A 21,092-nucleotide genomic window follows, 5' to 3' on the forward strand; every position below is an offset into this window, starting at 1 on the left:
TCTTGAATACTTAGCCCCTCATCAGCCAGCCCAACCTACCCATTTCTCAAATCTTGCTTACATATGTATATTAGAAGCTTGTATACCATCAATCCAGACAAAAAATCGCTTCCACGTAAAACACAACATCGAATTTCATATAACTAGGCAAATGCTGTTTTAACCACCCACGTTCTCTTCATCGCCTCCCCTCCTTTCCCTTCCTCCTTCCATCCTTTTTTTTTTTCCCTTTTCTCATTTATACAGTCGAACACTAATAATCACATCGTCCCCCCGGCACCGCCCATGTAGAATGTAAATGAGGTTTTCCAGGACACTAAGTATCATATCTGTTCTTCTTCTTCTTCTTCTTCTTCTTCTTCTTCTTCTTCTATTCTCTCCCACACAACCCAATCAATCAAACCAACCCCACCTCCCCCCGTAAAGAAACAGAAAGGCAAAAAAAAAAAATCCCTCCAATCTTACAAATCAGAGTATTTCGTAATACATTTATTTTCCCTCTTGGGCTGAACAATTTGCCTACGCGTTGTTTCTGTTTTTTTTTTTTTTTTTTTTTTTTTTTTTTTTTTGCCGAAAAGATTTGCTCCGAGGACTTCTTTTTTTTTGGCGGTAGAGAAGGGAAGAAAAACTTACGCGCCCCAGTGGAAAGGTGGGTGCTTTGGCATTTCGGAACGAGATTTAGTCTAGGCGGAAGAGTGAGACTGTGAATGGGAGGTTTGCGAGGAAGGGTGATATATGGGGGGGGGGGGGGGGGGGGAGATTTGGATGGATGTGATTTACTTGGCGTGAATGGATAGGTACTAGGTGCGTAGGAGGGAATTGGTAATATAGATGATTTGGAAAGTGGATACTATTGGCATTTTAGTGTTCATGGTTGTCGTGGCGGGATGAAAGATACCTTTGGCAATTTTACTGATGTGTTTTTCCAGATGTTTGTAAATGGTGGCGATTTTTAGTTTGCTTGTACATTTACATGCGCAGCTAGGTGCGCTGATAGACGGAGGATTACTGATGCAACGTTGTGAGACAAGTTCAAGTTGAAATAAAAAACAACATCTTTCTTACGCATGAGAACGTGTTGGAGAAGAGATATTGTCGTTTTCTGATTGCTGATTCTGGTAGGGAGCTGCACTTGACACAAATGTCTTGCTTGGATTAGTTGGGCTGAACCTGCATTTGGTACCTAATATGGGAAACACATCTCTGTTAACTCATTGAATATTCTGCTTTTACGAGATGTAAGTGCCCTTCTTCCTCATCTGTGTTTAGATTTCATTCTACATCACGATGCCCAGGGGTTAAATCATAAACATTGCTCACACTCTTAATCTAGATATCTCAGTTACCGTGTTAAGATTCCTTTTTTGCGGAAGCCTCAAGGAATATTCAGGATTCACTTGTATTCATAGTCTCGATATGATTCTCGCTCCTTCTGGTGAACAAAATCACGTTATTTCATTCTTTCGCAAGTCCGAAATTTTGAGCCATCGCATGAATAAATATCCTTTGTAACTCTTAATCTAGCTTCTGGCCGACTAAAGTTTTCATGTTCTTCTACCCATAAGGGCTGACAGAACGGCTGCATGCCAGATCGGTTGAACGTACGGCAAAAGGAAGCACATATACAGTGAACAGCGCTTTCTTGTCAAAAACTAAGCACAACCATAGTTGGCGTGCCAGTCAAAGAATATATCGAGCCTGGTAGAATCTCCAAAAGACATCAAACATGCGAAATGGCCCTCACAGCATACTGTCCCAACATGCATCTACACTATTTCTCAAATTTGAAATATACTCATGTATTTTGCGCCATTTCAACACTGAACTACGTTGGTAACAAATGGTTGAATCTTCAACGCGCTCTGAAACCAACATACCTAAACCATGTAAATTGCCTCCCAGGATATAACCCATCAGATCCCCTAGTCTTCTCCTACATGCCAAAAGAAACGACAATTTCCCCCTCCCCATAGCATTTTCAGTCTAGGGAGCCATTCCCCCCTCCAGCCAAAGCAATGTTGCTATTATGTATAAGAAAAGAGCAAAGAAATATGGAAGTGACGATAATGGTGATGAGAAAAAAAATGGTAGTACAAAAGATTGCCAAACACCTGAGGCAATGTGATCTTGTAGAAGCCAATAGAAAGCAAACAAATAGTGTGGAGTTCCCCGATGTGGAAGTGGAGATCAAATAACAGAAAATACCAGCCTATTGAGAAAGCCTGTTCCCAATGAGTGTACTGAAGCTCTTGCCTGGCGGTCGTGGATCCTTGCCAGAGCCAAGGTAGAATTCGCATTGGAACTTTAAGCACTCAGTTCCGCGCGAATCATGATAGACCTGCACAATGTCGCCAGTGTGCAAATGACCAAACAACGCACGCTTCTTCTCATCTTGCTGTTTGAGGTGCTTGCCATTGATGGAGATGCCATGCGTAGCGCATGTCCAAATGCCAACGTGTAGGTCCTGCAAACTAGTCCAATCTTTTCCTTGCTGAGAGAGATCGTCAACAGTCCCCTGAGACTGACCACTGGGCGAATAGAAGAAGATGATGAATGCTGTCTTTGGGACGCGCGTGTCACGGCTATGCTCGTATACAATAGTATTGTTTGCGAGACGACCCCACGAAGTCTTGCTTTGAGTGATGTTAAGAGTAAGATTGGGAGCAAACGAATCTGGTGTCGCAACAAGCTTGCCTAGTCGCCTTGGAGGTGGGCGGAAATCTAGCTCAGCGGGGACAGACGGTATCTCGGCAGCAGGAGAAGGAGCTGCAGCAGCACTTGATGCTGATGTTTCGCTTGTCCGTGACACCCCTACTGTATCTGGATATGCAGACGTCTCACTCGTGGCATCCTGGTTGATGGATGAAAAGTCATGCCCACTTATCTTAGACGCGTATTCCAAATTGTGTGTGTTTGGGTCCCTTGGGTCGTAGTAGTAGGATGCAGTCACCGGTAGCTCAATCAGCCGGTTCATCCCGGATGGCCGTGCTCTTGGGGTCGGCTCACTCACTTGGCTGAATTCTTTAGACGACTGGTCCAGAGAGCTGTGCTGAACGACTTCTGGTGTTTTAGGTGTTGCCGGCATGACGGGACTTTGCGTTCGGGAGACAGGAGAATGGGGCGATGTCATGTTAAGATCTCTCACCAGAGATTCGGTGCCCAGCAGACTAGACGACACGCCACGATCTAGACGTGCGGGTGCGGTGAAAGGTCCTTCATAGTCTGAGCCATCTTCAGTGTGGCTTGACTCTGCAGCGCCGTCATTCTGCGCAAGCTGGATAGATTCCTCGCATGATAGGGCATCGTTGACATGCGCATCTAGCACTCCCGAGCTTTCCAAAGCAGACTGTCTAATTTCACCAAAGAGAGGCCGCCTGGGTGTCGGCATAACCTGAAAGCTCTCACCCTCAGGGACTAAATGAGACGAAGTAAATGAAGGCTCCACACTGGATTCGTCGCGATCCCTGATCTGATGGCGGGGGTATAGAGGGTCGGCACGGACTCGCTTTGGCCGTCGCTCTGTGACAAAACCCATGAGTTGTTCATCGTAGAGAACATCAGATTCGTCTTCCGACTCTGGTATCTCTTCTTCTTGGAGACGGAGTTGCGACAATTGTTGCTCAGCTTCTTCTTCCTGTTCCTCTTCCTCTTCTTCGATGATGGACTGCAAGGCGGGATCAGCAGGGATTATCGCGCCCTCCTTGAGCCATGGGTGGTTCAGGCAGTCACGATCAGTCGGCCGTTCGGAAGGATCTGTTCGAAGCATTTGCGTTAAGAGGTCGATGCAGGCTGCAGAAACACCTGCTTTGCGGAGTGGCGTTGGATCAAGTGGCGTGCCCATGATGTTATTGTACATGGCCTCACCGGTGGCGTCGGCAATGCCCCTAAATGGAGGTTCGCCGCAGAGTGCATACCAGAGGACACCTCCAAAGGACCATATGTCGACCGAGGAACTGTAGGAATGGTACACCTTGGCTCCACGCCGGCGTTTGGTGCCTTTTGACTGGCCGTTGAAATCAGGAAAAACCTCGGGAGCGCAGTACAGCAAAGTACCGCAAAAGGTCTTGAGAAATGTTTCCTCATGCTTGACGACTTTTGACAAGCCAAAGTCCGAAAGCTTGACGGTGAAAGGATCAAGATCAGCGATGAGAATGTTATCGGGCTTAATGTCGCGGTGAGTAATCTTAGCTCGGTGCAGATAGCTCAGGGCATTCAGGATCTGTTGAGCCATGATCCTCGCAGTCTCCTCCTTCATCGAGCCATGCTGGTTGAGGTAGCCTTGTAGATCACCTTGTCGGACATACTCCATAATGATGTACAGATAGTCGCCTTGGTCATAGTATTCGACAAACTCTACAATATTAGGGTGCCGAAGATGTTGCATAATCTTCATTTCGTTGTCGATCTTCTTATCAAGCATGCCGTTCTTCATGAACCGCCGCTTCTCGAGTTCTTTTGCGGCTAGCAATTTACCAGTCATCTTCACCGCGAGCTGATAAACGGTAGCAAAAGCACCTTTGCCAATTTGGCCTGCCAGGGGTTAGTATAGGTCAGACTTCAGAAGCCGATGGCACACACCGATGATGTTGTAATAATTCCCGCCATCCCATTTCATGGAAGGCCCACCATACTGTTTCGCCACTCGCTGCACAACTTTACTCTTTTCCTCACCAAAGTCGGGCGTACACTCGGTAATGAAGTTGCGGAGGTTTTCCCGGAAGCGCTCTCCATAGGACACTCGTGAAGGAATGCGGACAATGAACTTGATCATCTCCGCATCATTGGAGTTTTGTATGCAGATGATGGAGCCGGAGCTGAGCATTCGGATCTTGCTAAAGCGTGTGTCTTTGCATTTGAGAAGGGCTTCATCGACAATAGTGCCGTTTGTGGACATGTCTTCAAGCATGAGCAGACCGTCCATGTTAATGTAGATTCGGAAGTGCTGGTTGCTTATCCTCTTTCCAGAATCCTGGCCAAAGATGATGTCGGCGCTCTGATGGTTGCGCCCGAAAATGAAGCCAAGCTGTTTGAACTTCAACTTGTTTGCGGATGAGAGGCGAAGGGCAAGGTCGGCCCCGGCACGAGAACTGCGTTCATGTTGATCTGGATGAGGGTTTATTATGAAAGTTTCTTGCTCCTCAGCATCACTGATTGATTCGCCCATGGAGTCGACGGAATTCCGAAACAGTACATGCTCGGGCCTATGCTGTGCCGCATACTCGACAATCTTGATGGCAGTTGGTGTAGCTGGATGAAGAATAACGAGAACATCCGAGATGTCGCAGTCGTTCAAGCCCGAGTTGTTCCTACCTAAGCGACGAGGGTCCAACACTTGCTGGGTGGAAGGCTGAGTGGGTTGGGAAGGTTCATTCTCCATTGTGGCGCAGAGTAATGTCCGTGGAGCAAACGGAGGGGTTAAGAGGGCAATTTATGTATCTGTGGAGGGTATGTAGCGCGTTGCGGGGTATCGCGCAATGGGGGTCTAGCGGGGACTGTCGCTTGCGCTGAAAGCAAAGCAGGCGATCACTTGGGCAACGTAGGCACGATATGGGACCGTGCACGTGGAGGGTGAATGAAGCAGACGGAAAGCGACCTTGGGTCACAACGCAGGACGGCGTGGATCTAGCCCTCGAAATTGCGCGATATTTTCTTTACGTGCTCCAAGTCAATGGGACGTAGCAGTGAGTCATGAGAACCAAGCTGCGACAAGTCCGTTCCTTGACGTTTCTTTTGCGTGCTCTTCTACAGCCAGTCGTTCTATAGTGCACCAGGCAGAGACTTTGCTCAGGCCAGCACTTTTTCAAGTAGAATTCAAATGTGTGCCTCCTTGTACTGTCGCCGTGAATATCTCATTCGCGTGCTTGGGATCGATGCGATGCCAAAGAGCGAAGTGGAGTAGGTACTGACGGGCTGAGTTTTGGTAGGCAGCAGCCAAGCAGCAAAAGCAGGGACGGCAGATACAGTTTGCATACGTCGACACGGCGAGGCGGACGTTTGCCTTCCGGGACAAGGCAAGGAGTGGAAAGATTGGAATGGAATGGGGTGGGGTGGAATGCGGCGGAGGGTTGCCCTGTGAAACAGGCTCTATGACAGAGGGTCAGCGTGAAAGTGCCTCGCAGACTAGTCGTTGGCGCGATTGCAATTGAGGCCGGTACACACCTTGCTAGCAACAAAACCAAAGCAGACGAAGACTCGACACGTCAAAAGGGAATGAAGGTAACTTTGGACCTGTCGCGCGGCTTGTGAGACTTTGGGAGCGGCCCGCGCGCGTCCCGTCATTGGCTGGCTGCTGCGAAAAGTGGGCCGCCCCCTGCGCAAGGCAGCAATCGGCCGTCTGATTTCGCCTCATAAGTCGAGTCACGTGTTTTCGCGTCGCCGCGTCAGGAGCAGCTGGCGCGTCGATTGACGTCATCTGGCTGCTTACTACGGAAACAATCCCCTACTCAATGACATTTCAGGCCATATGTGTACTCAACACGACGGCCTAGTGCTACCCACACATCTCCTCGGCTCAGCCACTTGATAGCACTTCACACAATCACAATGTCGGTCCATGCTCGTGAGCCGACTTGCGCATCTCCATCCATCCACCCATCCAAGTAACAGTCGCCGATGATCTCGTAATTAGGCCTATACACTGTCTCCTCGCCATTCACATCAACCAAGTCATGGTTCAGTAAACGTAAGACGAATGGTGTCTTTCCTCCAGGCAGGAGAAATATTTCGTCTCCAACGGCCATGTCCGCTGGGCCCAGCCCAACTAGCCCATCACCGCAGATCAGCCGTCGCGACAATGTTGCTATGCTCACCGACCGCTCTATACTTGGAACCTGACTCCATTCTCTATCCATGTATAGATCGGTATTAGGCCCGTAATAGCTCGTGAGTATATCAGCCGCACATCGGTGGGCTCTTCCCCACAACCCACTTTCCATAGCCGTTCCCCAACCACCTTGGAAACTCGGTCGGTCGGCTTGAATCAAATCAAGCAGCGCATTGTACACGATTTGGCGGTCCTTCAAGTGTGTGGGAACATACGAGCTTTCTGGTGCATGCGGCTTGCCTTTGTCCGGTACTGTCGGCCATACAAAGAGGAAAAGACTCCATAACTCTGCTTTGATGGACCGGAACTTAGCTTGCCGTCTGTCTTCTGCATTGCTGAAAGGTGACATGTTCGAGCATATCATCCATTTTTCAAAAGTGGACATGTCTTCGGCGAGCACTCTCCGAATACTATCCGTTGTTACGTGTTCGTGGATTACATCGGCGCACATGGTTCTCCAGAACTTGAACAGGGAAACTCTCTGCGATGGCTGCATATTTTCAGTATCCACCGGCAGCGTATTCTCCAGGAACGCTGTCATGCGACACCATTGTAAGAGTGTGTGCCGGCTGCTATGAGGGTCGTCCCCCCACATGATCTCCCCCACCTTCTCCACTCGCATAATTCTCAGGCCTTGTAAGCTAAGTTTGTCCTTCATGTACATTCCTCTGTCGCCTTTTAACCATTCTAATTTTTCGTGATGTTTGAAACTTCCTATCGGAATTATTGAATCCGGCGTGGCTTCTCTTTCGCATGCGTTGTAATATTTTATCGTTTTTGCTCGCCAATCATATGTATGGCTTCCCGGCGCACCCCAATCCGGAACCCACGATGGCAGGTCACTTCTGAACTTCCTTCCCAGTTCCGTACTAAACACGGAAAGCGATTTGGTCGAGTATATTGACTCCAGCGTTGCTTGAAGATAGACTTCTTTTTCGCTCAGCGAGTAATCTGGTACCAGTGGTTCTCTACCAGGCACAACTTCCACCATGCTAAGGAGAGCGAACACCTTATCTTTGGGGTCAGATGCCTTCTTGTCTCGGAACAGCCTTAGCAATTCCAACAGTCCCAAGTAATCCATTCCTAAATGACGCATATGGTAACGCTGTCGGAGATCCTCTACCTTTGACATTATCTCGAAACTGTTGTGCACAACAGTTTCTTCGTCCCGAGGCAGTTTATGCATAAACCTACGGCAGCATGAACTACTGTGAAGTCGGTAATTTTTCGTGGCCTTAGCGAACATGGTCCATGGCGCGGAAATTGTACCATAGAAGATGACGACTTTGGGAGGAAGTGCCACTTCTTGTATTACCCATATTCTGGTCCACCAGGGCGTAAATGGAGCATGCATGAACATTCGCAGCGTCTCAAAAAAGTGCATACTGTTCCTGTAACTCTTGTGATTCTTGGAATTCGTGTCTGCTTTTTCCTGCCCACTAGGAGCGGGCAAGGTTTCGTGCAAGTGATTGGACTCGCTCAACTTATAGAAGAACTCAAAAACTTCGTATAGTCCTGGCCTGTGACTTGGCTTCAACGTGGTTTGAGCATGGACATGCGTGCGATAATTCCCAAAGTCTAGAACAGATGTTGGCTCAATCAATGCTCCAACAGTGCTGTCGAGGCTCTGCCCCAGGTATACGAGACATTCCTGGCAATTCGCATAAATGCGCCCCATAAGCTGAACCTGATGTGTCCTTTCTTCGCCATTCGCCTGGTCAATGCATCTTGAGAAACGGTACGACAGGGTTAGATACGAACTGTAGACATGTGAGGATAAACGATACTCACAACGCATCAACCCAAAGGATTAGCCCTGTATCGTACTTTGCTCGTAGATTTCTCAGCGCACTTTCCAAATTCAAGGTTATGGGATAGCTACGACCATTGAGTCGGACGAAGCGCTGGTAAAACTGCGAGCCCCATACATAAGATAGTGTTCGGTATTGCTCGGATCCGATCTTAGCGTTGGAGAGTTCGCAAACGATGGCGTCGGTCCATTTGCCAGGCTGCAGCCGCAAGACCCTGATCTCGCCTGCTCGAAGCGGATCACCAGGATATTTCGGTTTGGTTGGCACTCTTAATGCAGTTGCAGGTGAGAGGAACATGATTGTCTGTCCAAATTGAACTATGTTGGTACAAGATCTGCTGTGGGACAGGGTGCATAATTTGGGATGGTGCTCGAGAGGCTAGCTGAATAGTGGGCACTGCGTATATGTACTGCTACTACCCCGCGTCACACCAGGCATACCATGAACCAATAGACAACAGACCCAGCCTCGCCTTGCTAAGTGCACCATTAGAAGCAGATACAGTGCTTTCGAACGCGAATATCAATGCATTCTATCACCGATCCGGTGGCCCAAACACACTATCTCATTAGTAGGACATGTCGATAGGGAACCCTCACCCATTCAAATCACCCAAGTAAAAGCCAAAGACAATTCTCTGGAGACATCTACCCTATTTCTTCCTCTATAAGGGAGAGCGATACCGTCGTAATCCATGCATGGGTGTATGTGAAAGATGGAAGTATGATCGAAACATGTGCAGACTACTCTTCTCTCATGGGTCTTACCCGATGTGGCATAGTCTGACGGAAGTGCCATCTGGCTCCAACCAGACTACAAGAAGTCCGCAACCAGCTCCACGTAGTGTGCCCTCAATTGACTTGACGCCCCTCGGCGCTCCCGCAACTACAAACATGAGAGGCCTATGGGCGCTTCCGGCCGTGTTGCGCATCGCGCTCGCAAGTCAACATGCGTTCAGTGTCTTTGATGACTTGCTCGCTTTTCCCCAGGTATGACGCACTATGACCGACATCGTAGAACTACACACTAACACGCCCCCAGTATGAGGTTCTATGGCCGGACACTTTTATTACAGAGAATGAAGCGACATCTCTCCTTGCAGGCGGATCACCCAGCTCGAGTTCGGCGACACCGGGATCACAGGAAACACAAGAACTCTCCAAGCGCGATAAGCCGGCTGCAGACACAACGCCTACAGACGATGCTCTGGAACATACCTACGAAGCCGTCGTATTACACGGGCAACGATATCTGTGCAGCATACCTATAATACCCGAAGAAGTCGCCCAAAACGACACAACCTCTGCGGAGGATGCAAAAGCAGAGGAAGAGAAGGAACTTGTGCGCGCAACGGACCGTGGATGGGAGCTGCTTGAGGGCATGCGAGACAATTGCATATACTATCTGAGCGGTTGGTGGAGTTATAGATTTTGCTACAAGGGCGAAGTCAAGCAATTCCATCAACTTCCACCGGGTCGAGGAGTTCCCATATACCCGCCAGTAGAAGACGAGAGCGTACACAGCTTTGTGCTTGGAAGATTTCCTACAGAAGAGAAGAACAAAAAAGCAAATACACGCAAGACGCTCGGAAACGAGCAGGGCAGCAAGGAGGGTTTTGACGACGAACATGATGAGGACGAGGGTGACGCCGAAACAAAAGGCTTAGAATTGCCCAGGCTGGAGACCAAAGGTTCAAGCAGGTACATGGTTCAACGGTTATCTGACGGCACCGAGTGCGATCTGACAGGCAAACCACGCAAAATCGATGTTCAGGTTTGTACTGCGAATCGGTTACTTTGTGCCTTGCCATACTGATGCGACATTTAGTTCCATTGTAATCCGCAGTCCGCTGACCGCATTTCCATGGTTAAGGAAACCAGCACATGCTCGTATCTGATGATCGTCGACACACCCCGTCTTTGCCACGACGTTGCATTTACACCACCACAAGAGAAACTTGCTCACCCCATAATCTGCGAGCCCGTCATAGCAGAGTCGGAAGTGGAGTCATGGACCGCTGTGCAAGAATCCACCAAGTTGGCTGCAGCTGAGCGGCTCATAGCCGCCCAAAAAGCTGCCGACGACGCCAATACGAACCCTCTCCGTGACATCACAACTGGCCTTGAAGGCTCGACAAAGCGCGGACCCATCATTGGTGGTATTGAAGTTGGCGCAAAAAAGCTTGTTGGTAGCGAGGGCAAAGTTATCGAGAGGTCGCTAGTCGTGGGTGGTGGCAAGGAATCTTTCATTGTTGTGGCCAGTAGCGACGGAAAGCAAATGACTAAAGAAGAGATGAAGAAACATGACATTGGCAACCTCAAAGACGTGGAGAGTTTCAAGAACACCTTGAAAAAGAAGGCGGGGAAGAAGGGATGGAAGTTGGTCCTTGCGACTACGCGCCAAGGCAGAGAATTGAGAGGCATTATTGACACTGAGGACGATGTGGGCGAGAAAAAGAAGAAGAAAAAGAAGGACTCAGACAAGGATGGAGACGAGGAGATTGCGGGCATGGGAAGAGAGAAGCAAAGAAAGAAGGATGCTCAGCAGGAGGGTGAAGAAGAAGAAGTACATGAGGGGAGTGAGGAGGAATACAAGGATGAGTTGTGAAATACTAGACTCTGCTTCACTGCTTGTACCCATTCGGTAACCTTTTTTTTTACGAATTAATGATTAGAAACTTAACTTTGCATTTACTTTCATAACTCTTGATGACACTCATGGCGGAAATCAGGATTTCATTCAGCAAATTCTCAGACGCCCCTGGTAGATTAGTAGGATACTTTTGCAGCAATTACCAAAGCTGCAAATTTCCACAAAACATCACCTCCAATCCCGCTCCACACAATCAGCTTCAAAGAAAAAATCAACATGCTCAACACCCCCGAAACTTACCTCTTACTAGCATCTTTCTTAACTTAGTTCTACCTTCTATTCTCTTTTCCCCCCTTTAGTCATACCCCACCTCCCCCTCCACCCAGGCATACACAATTCCCAAACCTAAAGGACAAAAAAGCGGGGCACACAGAGGCGCAGCAACGGAAGCCTACATATGTACTTTGCCCGGAGAAACCTGCTAAACTCTATAGGGATCCATATATAACTGCGCAGGCTAGAGGACTCGTATATGCGGGTCTAGGATTTTGCTCAGCCACAGGGGTGTGCTCGGTGAACGAAGGGAGAAAGATGGATGGGGGCGGATAGCGGGGGGGTTATGTGGGGTGTGTGCGTGGGTAGGGGAGATAGGTGGCGGGTATGCGATTACGGATTTTTTTGGTCAACGGCACGTTGGTAGGGAGGAAGCATTTTACGCGTGGGCTTCTCAGGATGAGTTGTGTGCTGGGAGCTAGTATCTAGATGAAAGGTATATTGCTGGTTAAATCGGGCGTCAAAACAGCCAAGAGTCTGTGTAGAAGAATTGTATATTCAGGTGATGATGAAGATATGCTATCAAATTTGGAAAAGAAAAAAGAATCATATCTTAATAACAGCTACAAAAGGGGGGTATCCAGCTATAATGACCGTGCATCAGCATCATGTCTTTCCAAACAGAATCCGAAAAAAAAACCAAGGTCGCTCGCAATGAGCTGCAAAATACAAACAAAACGAAAAAATGCCATGGGCTTGATCCCTTTCATTCCTCCTCAGACTCTACATCACTTTCCACAAGAGCAACCCTACAGGGATTACCGTCACCAATCCTCCAACCACTACCGTTTCGTACGATAAGACCCTCATCGAGCAGATAACACTCAAGCCTCGTATCCTTGTACCATGTAGCGCAGTCAAGCATATCAGCCCGACTCGCGTGGTCCTTCTCAAGATGGCGTCCGATATGCTCGATTCGCTCATCCCAAGAGTTTGGGCCTTTGAATTCGGAGTTGCAAAAGAGGCAGCTGGAATGCTGTGGCGGGTCGCGCAGCCAGCGGTTGCAGCGATTCTGGTGCTCGGGGAGGTTGGTTTCGGTGACGGGGTACTCCTTGGTGGACCGGGGAGACTTGTCTTTGGGAGCGGCGTGCATGCGGCGGAGATGCTGTGTGAAGAGGTCTTTGCGGTTGAAGTCGTTGTGGTATAGAGCGTTATCATCTGGGTCTACCGATGACGGGCAGAGATCGCAGCGCCAGTAGCCGAGCTTAATGTGTTGAGTGCTGACGTGCCTCTTCCACTCGTTCTTGGAAACGAAGTCGGACTTGCAGCCGTATACAGCGAAGGGGCAAGGGAAGGGGCGGCGATAGTCAGGGTGAGTGCTCAGATCGATAGGGCTCTGAGAGGCCTTCGAGGTCCTGCGTTGTTTCTTCTCCGATTTGATCGATGTCATGGGACTTGTTGTTTGGGAGTCTTTGCGAGCATGTGCGCGGCGCTTTGATGTACGAATAGAGTTGTTGCTCGATACTGTAGACCTTTTCCTCTTGTTCGACCGACTGGACGTTGGACTGTACTCGGAATCCGAAGTGGACTCTTCAGGGAAATCGACTGGGTCAACTGGTTCGACTGATTGAGCGTCTCGTGTGGAGAGTCCAATTGCCGAGTCTGCATAAGCTGTGTACTCTGTTGTCTCTTCTGTCTTGACAGTTCCTTGCTCGTGGCTAGGGATGGCCTCTTGTTTAGCATTACCATCTTCAACTTCCTCTGCAACTGCCTCCGTCACGGGGCTATATTCTAGTTGACGAAGGGTACAGTTACTTGGAAACAGTGGAACGTCGAACTGGTAAGGGCCATTATGAAGTTGTTCAATCGATGAACAGGGGAACGAGGCCTGAGGGTATTCCATCGGACCGGTGTATGGAGTAGCATGGTACATGTACGGAGACCGCAATTCATCTTGGGTATTCTGACTAGTGTTGCCAGAGGACGTACAGTCAGGAGAGGGATGTCGAAGACTATCCGATGGGTGCCATTGGTGTTCTAGATATGCTGCGTACTGGCTATATAGGGGCATATTTGCCTGCAACATGCCGCTGCTGAAGGGGTACGGGTCGTCCATGAAGCGCTGTATGGGTGGAACGTTGATGCTACCGTCATCGAGTTCATCGAAACAGAAGTTGTTTTCTAAGGGAAAATTTACTGTATGCTGCTTGTATGGGTACATGTAGTTGTCTTGGTTTGTGTTCCAGGTAGAAGAGCGAGACTCGTCCATAGGTTGTATTTGCGACAACTCTACAAACTGACGGGTATCCATAGCGAACATTGGGACAAAAGTCGATTTTAGGGTTGAAACAGTTGGACTGAGTGACAATGTTAGCATAAACATATCTAATATCGGTCGACATTGCTACTTACTCTAACCGTATCCAGAGATGCCCTAGTTTAAGGTATCACTTTCTCTCTGATGGCAAGTCAACCCCAATGAATATAAGGGGGCCAGATAAAAGATATCAAAACCAAAAGAGGCGGAGCAAGTATCAGGAATGTGGTGGAGATCCCAGGCAGCAAACCAGAGTAGTTTGCTATTGGGTTGCACTGCCCTCGAATTCCGGTACTATGGTGTACCTCCACCCTCAGGCTTTCATGGTCCACAGTGTTTTATGCTGAGTGTCCTCGCAGAGCCGCATCACAGCCACCAATAAAAAGTGAGTTGCCTTGGCGTGTGTTCATCTTGCGCGCTTCAGCTTCACCGGTGGACCGGGCCCCCTGTCACCAAGCACCAGCTGGTCAGCCACCACATTTTACAGGGCTCTGGCTCCTGCCGTCTGCCGTCACGGGCGCATAGAGTGTAAGCCCCAGGGTGGAGCTGCAAATCAAAAAAGCAATCTCTATAGGCTGGGTCGATCGCTGCCGTATGGCGATACGACCAAGCCAACTCGAGTCAATAAGCTGCTCCGCGGCCAGCATAGCTTGCAGGAAGTGTCGGAAAGAGGGTACGGGCCATGCGCACGTTCAAGATGTCAACCCGCAGGCCCACCAGTTTGACCGTTGGGGGCCAAAAAACGAACAAGTAAACGGACGGACGACGCGCATTCGGGGGACGAACCACCTACACACGACAGTGCCGACATCTCACTTGGGAGGCCGCGCATAAGGGTTCGTGGCCAGTCGCTGTTGTGCTGCTAGCTCGGGTGACCGGCACCAAGGATGCGATTGTTCCGAGGGCCATATCGCACAAGCGATGGCTGATGGGGCAGCAAAGAACCCGACGAAGAGGAAGCGCCATTGCCATTGTGGATGGAGTGTGGAGGATCAGAGGGTGGAGGGGTGGCATCCTTGATTGGAGCTCACTGCAGGATGGCTCACCAAAACGAGGGGCGCGTCTCGCCCAAGACAACTCGATTTGGGCATCGAGATAGGATAGAGCATGGCCTACCGGATAGTGTTTCCCGTGGCTTGTTTTAGGATGGATACATCTGTGACGCTGGCCGAGTATACCGTATGGTGAAGGTAACAAGAGTACGCCTAGGCTGTCTCAACATTTGTGTATCCCGTACGACTTGATGGAGTTGCCTTACAAACTAGGCAATATGGTGCGTTGGCGAAGGCGCAATTGGGGGCGGAGCATGGCATGCTGTGATGGTGACCGACGAGTGGCGGCCAGGCAACATGGGCTCTGGAGGACTCGCTTGGAGGACCATGCGCCTCTCAAGTCGAGGACAACGCGCTTGGAGGACCTGCTGTTTACCCCTGCGTCGGCATGCGGACAAGCTGGACATGGCTGTCGTCAATCAGTAGGTTCGACTATTTGTCAGGAGATTATCGGGCGACGCAGTGCAGAAGTCGAGAAAGTCTCAAGCTGTTGTGATTAGTCCCCTCGCACAAGATGTCTCTTGCTTGGCACTTGGTCTCGTAGGCGTCCATGTCAGTCCGCAAGCCACGGCACCACTGGCCCCAAAGCCGTGCGACTGGAACATTATGCACGGCACTCATGGAATCAGTCCTCTTCTGCCAGTAGGCATGGTTGACGCTGGATAAATCATTTTTCTGGGCCAGTCCTCGATACTTAAGGACGCCACTTGACTACAGGGCTGAGCGACAGCTACTAACACCTAGCATAGTGTAGCGACATCACGCTCCAAATTTGGCAACCAGTCGGTCTTCGATTCCCTCCATTATCCATCGGTGCTCCAGTACCTCCAGGTTCTCGGCTTCATTAAGGAAGAGCTTGTCAGGGTCTTGCTCTGGGCCCATCATACCACCCGCGCCTGGATTCGCCATGGCCATCTGTTGTGAAACCTGGTTGGCAGCTGAAGGCCCACTGTCAGCTTGAACTAGTAACCAGGCGAATGTCTACTGAACACGTACCATTGTTGCTTCCTAGGATAAAATTGTAGACGGGCTGCAGGCCGAACAATGTCAGGAAGTACCAGGACAAACTCGACACCCATCTAACATCGAGGTCACGAGTACCCACTCCAGACTGAAGCATCGACTTGAATTGTGGCGTCAATGGGAAAGGCAATTTCACTGTGGAGTAGCGCTGGTTAGCAGATGCCCTTATTGCTTTTGCAACACGGAGATGCAGCAATTCGATGCAAACCCATGACTCGGGAGCACGAAATCAACCACCACTCGCTTCCTCATGTATACAGGAGCCAAGAAAAGCGGAATTCGGCCCAGGTTGAAACATTCTAGAGCCAGAGATCCGAGATACCAGCTGAAAATAAAAACCTCGAGATGCAAGCTCTGGAATACGAGAAGTCATTCATTTCTCCACAAACCGGCACACCTCAGCAACGGAATCCAAGACTTACTAATGACGAAGCCCGAAAAAAAGGCATTGATCCATCCCATAATCAGCGTCTGCGGAATCATCATCGTCATCTGGCCCTTCATCATGCCCATCATGCCCTCCATAGCCGCAGGATCACTCATGGGATTCGGTCTAGGCTTCCCCCTCATCTCGGGCTCCGCGAGGAACTTTCCCTCCTGGAATGCCTGCACCATGTATGCCTTGCGCGCCGCAAACGAGGCGGGCGAGATGACGTGCGCGTTAGTGCGGAGATTGACGCCGCGGACGAGTGAGCGCTGCTGTCGGATCTTGGGGAGGTCTTGTTTCTTGGGCGTGGATTGCAGCAGTGTCATGGCGTAGTGGCGGAGGATACCTGTAAGGACCTTGAGATGGGCGTCAGACTGAGGTGCATCATGGAAAATTGTTGAAAATGGATCTGTACCATGACGACTGTGATGGGGAGTAGAATCCACCAACTATAGTAGAATTGTTAGCAGCCGTCTTTCGTCGCAACAATGCATCATCCACCAGAGGCCGTGAACAACGTACAACAGGGCAGGATCCCTATGGATCGTCTGGACTACGGGCTGCCCCATGGTTGGCGGGAACAGGCGAATTGCGCGTGATGGGCGGACGTTGAAGGGAGTGTTGGAGGGGCGATGTTCAAAGTCGATGGTTGTCGTTCGGCCCAGAAACGAAGGTCGAGAGTCGAGAGCTACTCCGCCGCCGCTGAGGCTCCGGCGGGACGACCAGGGTCCGCGCGCTTTGCCCTTGTGGAAAGGTGTCCCATCCACCACGAGCAACGCTCATCACCAGTTCCTCCTCCGCCGAACAAACGAGCGCCGGGCCCTGCTATTCCGAGCTGTCTGTTTTCCGGTATCTCTCTAGTCTAGTTTGTGCACATCAACTTTGAGGAAACAGACATGTCGGCAACTCAGAAAATCGCAGTGCACTCGCTGCCAGGTACGTTGCGCGGGATACTCAATGATGAGGGACTCTCGATTCTCACATATATATATATATATATTTACATACTTCAAATACTGATATTTGACGTGCATAGATCTCAAGAGCACAACAGACGATGCCCTCCCCAATTACCTCAACAGCCTCAAGTTCAAGCAAATCCACACGAGCACCGACATACGATTAGTGCTCGGCTACACAGCCGTCACCATCGCCGGCGCCCTCTTCTACTACGACTGGAAGTTCGGCTGGGAAGCCAGCAAGCCCTTCACACTCCCTGCCGTAGTCGCCTACTTTGTGCTCAACAGCATCTTCACCTACTGGCTCTGGTTTGTGGAAAAGGGCCTCGTGTACGAGGGCGAGGGCAAGACAGGCAAGGTATGCATTCGACACCTCCCAAAGAATAATAGAGAGAGACCAACTCAAGGTGCAAAGCTACGAATATCGTCTTGGACAAAGAAACACATTCCCATTTATGAATGCGACGTCGTCTTCACACCTGCCCCGTACGCTTCGAATCCCAAACAGACACTGCACATTCGCGCCCCGATGACGCGCTGGTTCACAGAAGATGGATACTTTGTCGCAAAGCCTTTCCAGCAGTGGCTCGCTTCGGAGATTCCGGTCATTGGCGCTGCGGACCCGAATAACGTCGTCGAGGAGATTGGCAGGGGAAGCGCGAGCATGGACACGACATTGAACCTAAACAGCTCAAATGCCGTTGACATTCTGCAGCAGCTCAAGGCTAGTGGGGCCAAATTCGCGAGCGGCGAGGCCCAGCGACGGAGGTAGGCGTGCATCATGTTTCGGAGAGGGCAGGGTCGAGATGTGCAAGGCATCGGAGATGGACAATTTTTTTCCAGCAGAATTCAATTGGGAGCATTGGCCATGGCCTCCGAGGCTTCAATAAAAAGTTCAAAGTTGGTCAATGGTGATAAATAAAATCCAAGGACAACCGGTTTGTTAGGTTGAAGTGTCATGCAACGTGTGTACACAAACAAAATACCTCCGAATGCTCATGACATGGCAACTTTTCGCCTTTCCTCAAGTATCCAATCCTATCTTATTTTCATACACCCCCATGCACGACTACTCTTGCTCCAGCATAGGCAGCACTTCGAGTTCTCGTTGTATAATTCTCTCAAACTCTTCCCTATCAATACCCGAAGCTCTCGCCAACCGGAACAGGCTCTTGATATCTGTACTGATGTGCTGCTTAATGGCAAGCTCTGCTTGACTAGAGCTTTCTGCTTTTTGTTCAAGTCTCTCAATCGAGTTGGAAGACGCTGAAGAAGACGGTCGGGGGTGGTTTAGTGCACTGGCCGCTATCTCGTGGTCTTGATCGACCGACATGAGATGTGCGGCACTATCGTTACCATTAAGACCATCGCCATTCATGTGCCCGTTTGTGTGTGCGGATGCAATGGACGAGTCGTAGCCATTAGGTCCTAGATTGGATGTATTGAGAGCTTCGGGTTGGGGTCCACGGGCGTAGCTGAGAGCGTTGCCATTCAGTGTAGACTCTCCTGCAGCTGGGCCTTCTTCGTCAGGGTCATGTGCGTCCAGCGCTGGTTGAACTTCGGATGCGTAACGCGCGAAATACTCGAGCTCTGATTGCGTAGGCCCAACTTGCGTTTGGCTGTTGCTTATCGGGGCAGGAGAACGCCTAGGCTGTGGTGTTCTCCCAGGGGTTTGGTCATACGCAGCCCAGTATGAGCCATCATCCTCGTCTTCCTCTACAGCCACTTCTGGCTCAAGAGCTGCTTGCTGGATCTTGACGCCGTTGCTCTTCACGGTGCCCGACTTTCGCCTGAAGCCGGCTTCGTTTGCATCGGCAATATTCTTAAACCATTCTGTGCCGTCTTCGGCGTCTGCTAGCCCTTTCAGCTCCGCCAGCAGCCAGCGACTTCCCCCTTCGCCGCCTGTGCACCAAAGGTAGGTTGGTATGATTCCATATTCGCCCAGTACCAATTTTGCATGTAGTGTCTCGGCGTCTGATCTTCGATACAAGATCTCATCTGGCTCCTCAACCTCGATTTCGCCCGAAGAGGGATGCGGCTCGACGTCGATTTTCTCAATGGCTTCTGGGAGGCGAGACGCCACTTCCTGGTCCCAAGACAGCAGCGGAAGCCACTCACTAGAGGATAGAAGCTGAACACGCTGGCGAAGTATAGGCGAAAGAAGAGGAAGAAGGCCTGGAGGCACGTCTTTGGATGCCTTTGCTGTTGCTAGACAGGCGAGTAGCGGTGGGAGGAGCTCTCTCGAGTCGGGCTGTGGGATGATTTCGCTGATTCCAGGCATGATTGCAGTGTGAGTAGGTTAAGTAATTGTAAAGCTCGACGTTTACTGTGCAGAGAAGCAATGGCGTTCCCTTGACTAATGTAGCGCACGTGGTGTTGAATTGTGCAGCAGACCAGAATACGGTATTTAAGACTTTCTGTGTTGCGACAAAGAGGTGCTAGGGACGTCTGAGACTGCCCGTTCTTTTTCTTGTCAAGCCAGGTGCAGTGCTTTCGGGTCCGAAGCGACGGAACACGGTTGTGGTCGGTGCTGTGACAGCTCACAGTGTTGTGGAGAGTTTGTTGCGCTCTGTTTGTGGTGCTGGGCTAGTCTGGTGATGCTGTCACATGCAAGTGCAGCCGCTTGCATACAAAAGAAGCTCGCTGAAGCGGGGAACGGTGCAAGTGGCGAGTACTGGATTGTCGCAGATGGGTCGCAGAGATGACAAAGGAAGAAGAAGAAGAAGAGGGACGAGCAGCAGCAGTCAGAGACACTGGTCGTGGCATTTTGACGGAAATCTGGGTTGGGTAAGTAGACAAAGTGGATGCGTTGCTGTTAGCCTCCGTTCCGCCGAAGGTGGATAGCCGTTTCCGTTGCAAGCAGAAGGGCCGGTTGCGCCTGCCCGCACGGCGATATGGAAGGCGCGACTTGCTGCCGAAATGGTTAGCCTGGCCTGCTAAACCATCGACACAGCACCAGATTGCACTGCTCGATTGCAAACACAACCATCTTGAATAAAATCACCCATCCGACACTGACCAGTAACACAAGAGATGTGGCCCGAGCTGCTTCAATACCAATCCTGCGCCGTGGTTGTGCTGAACCGAACCAGACATGCTTACATGCACACTCTGCACAGACAAACACGGTACAATATGAAAGCCTCAGATATGTCAACACCACAATTACCATCATCGCCATCACCACATTGACATTTACAATGACGTCAGCTTCTTCTGTGAAAAGGCCAAAATTGGGAAGGCAGCGGGTACCTTGCATCCTTTAGCAGACTGAGGCACCATGCCATGATACTGTTATCTACACCTTGGAGTCTGCTCTACTGTAATACACCTTCCTCTCTCCGACCTCTGCACTCTATTTATGCGTGGGCGTGAATTGGCGAGCAACTGTGTGCCGGCCTGATACAGAATTCCACCAATGGCAGACCGGCAACCCGGCATCTGCACTGTCTGGAATTGTATTCCACCTCGCCAGCAGCGTGTTTCAAGGCATCGCACCATGTGGCTTTCGCTTTCATGATACTCGCCAAAGTTTACGGCTTGAAAGCTGACATGCCCGAAACCACCTGGTTGGAGCCACAGCAGTGCGTAGTACTAAGTACTCAAGATAACAGGCCCATGGGTCGACCGTCTTGCCATGCTTCCGACAGGCCCCACCATCAGCCGCTATCCGCCATTCGCTCGACGAAACTGGGGCTCAGCGACGAACTATGTAATACCTCTAGAGAGGCTCCATGCCCGTGCGTGGCTGATGGCGCCGATGCAATGTCATCGCATCGCCCATCGCAACATGCACATGCGCACGAATCGGCAAG

At 50.3% G+C, this 21,092-nt stretch overlaps 7 protein-coding genes across 7 annotated transcripts; 2 read left to right on the forward strand and 5 right to left on the reverse strand.

Annotated features, from left to right (window-relative positions):
• Nucleotides 1–1,765: 1,765 nt before the first annotated feature.
• On the reverse strand, nucleotides 1,766–5,377 carry PSV08DRAFT_409580 (uncharacterized protein; the record flags this gene model as incomplete). Its single annotated transcript, XM_014226239.1, has 2 exons — nucleotides 1,766–4,515; nucleotides 4,579–5,377. The coding sequence occupies 2 exons, from the start codon at nucleotides 5,375–5,377 to the stop codon at nucleotides 2,210–2,212; spliced, it is 3,105 nt and encodes a 1,034-aa protein (XP_014081714.1). The 3' UTR covers nucleotides 1,766–2,209.
• Nucleotides 5,378–6,399: 1,022 nt separating this feature from the next.
• PSV08DRAFT_409581 (heterokaryon incompatibility protein-domain-containing protein) lies at nucleotides 6,400–8,931 on the reverse strand (the record flags this gene model as incomplete). The annotated part of the gene is made up of 2 exons (XM_014226240.1): nucleotides 6,400–8,550; nucleotides 8,615–8,931. 2 exons carry the CDS (start codon nucleotides 8,929–8,931, stop codon nucleotides 6,531–6,533), a joined length of 2,337 nt encoding a protein of 778 aa, XP_014081715.1. The 3' UTR covers nucleotides 6,400–6,530.
• Nucleotides 8,932–9,497: 566 nt separating this feature from the next.
• Nucleotides 9,498–11,322, forward strand: PSV08DRAFT_222734 (glucosidase II beta subunit-like protein-domain-containing protein). The gene is made up of 3 exons (XM_014226241.2): nucleotides 9,498–9,623; nucleotides 9,676–10,407; nucleotides 10,462–11,322. Exons 1-3 carry the CDS (start codon nucleotides 9,528–9,530, stop codon nucleotides 11,239–11,241), a joined length of 1,608 nt encoding a protein of 535 aa, XP_014081716.1. The 5' UTR covers nucleotides 9,498–9,527; the 3' UTR covers nucleotides 11,242–11,322.
• Nucleotides 11,323–12,037: 715 nt separating this feature from the next.
• Nucleotides 12,038–15,275, reverse strand: PSV08DRAFT_222738 (uncharacterized protein; the record flags this gene model as incomplete). Its single annotated transcript, XM_014226242.2, has 2 exons — nucleotides 12,038–13,856; nucleotides 15,079–15,275. The coding sequence occupies 2 exons, from the start codon at nucleotides 15,273–15,275 to the stop codon at nucleotides 12,266–12,268; spliced, it is 1,788 nt and encodes a 595-aa protein (XP_014081717.1). The 3' UTR covers nucleotides 12,038–12,265.
• Nucleotides 15,276–15,522: 247 nt separating this feature from the next.
• On the reverse strand, nucleotides 15,523–16,969 carry PSV08DRAFT_295974 (integral membrane protein DUF106-domain-containing protein). The gene is made up of 5 exons (XM_014226243.2): nucleotides 16,841–16,969; nucleotides 16,734–16,767; nucleotides 16,314–16,674; nucleotides 15,865–16,026; nucleotides 15,523–15,806 (listed from the first exon to the last, which is right to left on the reverse strand). Exons 1-5 carry the CDS (start codon nucleotides 16,885–16,887, stop codon nucleotides 15,628–15,630), a joined length of 783 nt encoding a protein of 260 aa, XP_014081718.1. The 5' UTR covers nucleotides 16,888–16,969; the 3' UTR covers nucleotides 15,523–15,627.
• Nucleotides 16,970–17,084: 115 nt separating this feature from the next.
• PSV08DRAFT_41070 (microsomal signal peptidase 25 kDa subunit-domain-containing protein) lies at nucleotides 17,085–18,198 on the forward strand. The gene is made up of 3 exons (XM_014226244.2): nucleotides 17,085–17,254; nucleotides 17,355–17,635; nucleotides 17,693–18,198. The coding sequence occupies exons 1-3, from the start codon at nucleotides 17,215–17,217 to the stop codon at nucleotides 18,047–18,049; spliced, it is 678 nt and encodes a 225-aa protein (XP_014081719.1). The 5' UTR covers nucleotides 17,085–17,214; the 3' UTR covers nucleotides 18,050–18,198.
• On the reverse strand, nucleotides 18,199–19,711 carry PSV08DRAFT_41071 (uncharacterized protein). Its single transcript, XM_014226245.2, has one exon. It carries the CDS (start codon nucleotides 19,556–19,558, stop codon nucleotides 18,347–18,349), a length of 1,212 nt encoding a protein of 403 aa, XP_014081720.1. The 5' UTR covers nucleotides 19,559–19,711; the 3' UTR covers nucleotides 18,199–18,346.
• Nucleotides 19,712–21,092: the final 1,381 nt, after the last annotated feature.

Source organism: Bipolaris maydis (assembly GCF_028858645.1).
Source record: "Bipolaris maydis strain C4 unplaced genomic scaffold PSV08scaffold_6, whole genome shotgun sequence".
Taxonomy (NCBI): domain Eukaryota; kingdom Fungi; phylum Ascomycota; class Dothideomycetes; order Pleosporales; family Pleosporaceae; genus Bipolaris; species Bipolaris maydis.

Excerpts from the sequence above, each read along its gene's own strand:
- PSV08DRAFT_222734 (XM_014226241.2), top strand. The coding sequence starts at position 9,528 with ATGAGAGGCCTATGGGCGCTTCCGGCCGTGTTGCGCATCGCGCTCGCA. Across the intron at positions 9,624-9,675 it reads ACTTGCTCGCTTTTCCCCAG|TATGAGGTTCTATGGCCGGA; the intron begins GTATGACGCACT and ends ACACGCCCCCAG. Across the intron at positions 10,408-10,461 it reads CACGCAAAATCGATGTTCAG|TTCCATTGTAATCCGCAGTC; the intron begins GTTTGTACTGCG and ends TGCGACATTTAG.
- PSV08DRAFT_295974 (XM_014226243.2), bottom strand. The coding sequence starts at position 16,887 with ATGGGGCAGCCCGTAGTCCAGACGATCCATAGGGATCCTGCCCTGTT. Across the intron at positions 16,768-16,840 it reads CATAGGGATCCTGCCCTGTT|TTGGTGGATTCTACTCCCCA; the intron begins GTACGTTGTTCA and ends ATTCTACTATAG. Across the intron at positions 15,807-15,864 it reads TATCCTAGGAAGCAACAATG|CTGCCAACCAGGTTTCACAA; the intron begins GTACGTGTTCAG and ends GTGGGCCTTCAG.
- PSV08DRAFT_41070 (XM_014226244.2), top strand. The coding sequence starts at position 17,215 with ATGTCGGCAACTCAGAAAATCGCAGTGCACTCGCTGCCAG. Across the intron at positions 17,255-17,354 it reads CGCAGTGCACTCGCTGCCAG|ATCTCAAGAGCACAACAGAC; the intron begins GTACGTTGCGCG and ends TGACGTGCATAG. Across the intron at positions 17,636-17,692 it reads GCGAGGGCAAGACAGGCAAG|CTACGAATATCGTCTTGGAC; the intron begins GTATGCATTCGA and ends CAAGGTGCAAAG.
- PSV08DRAFT_41071 (XM_014226245.2), bottom strand. The coding sequence starts at position 19,558 with ATGCCTGGAATCAGCGAAATCATCCCACAGCCCGACTCGAGAGAGCTC.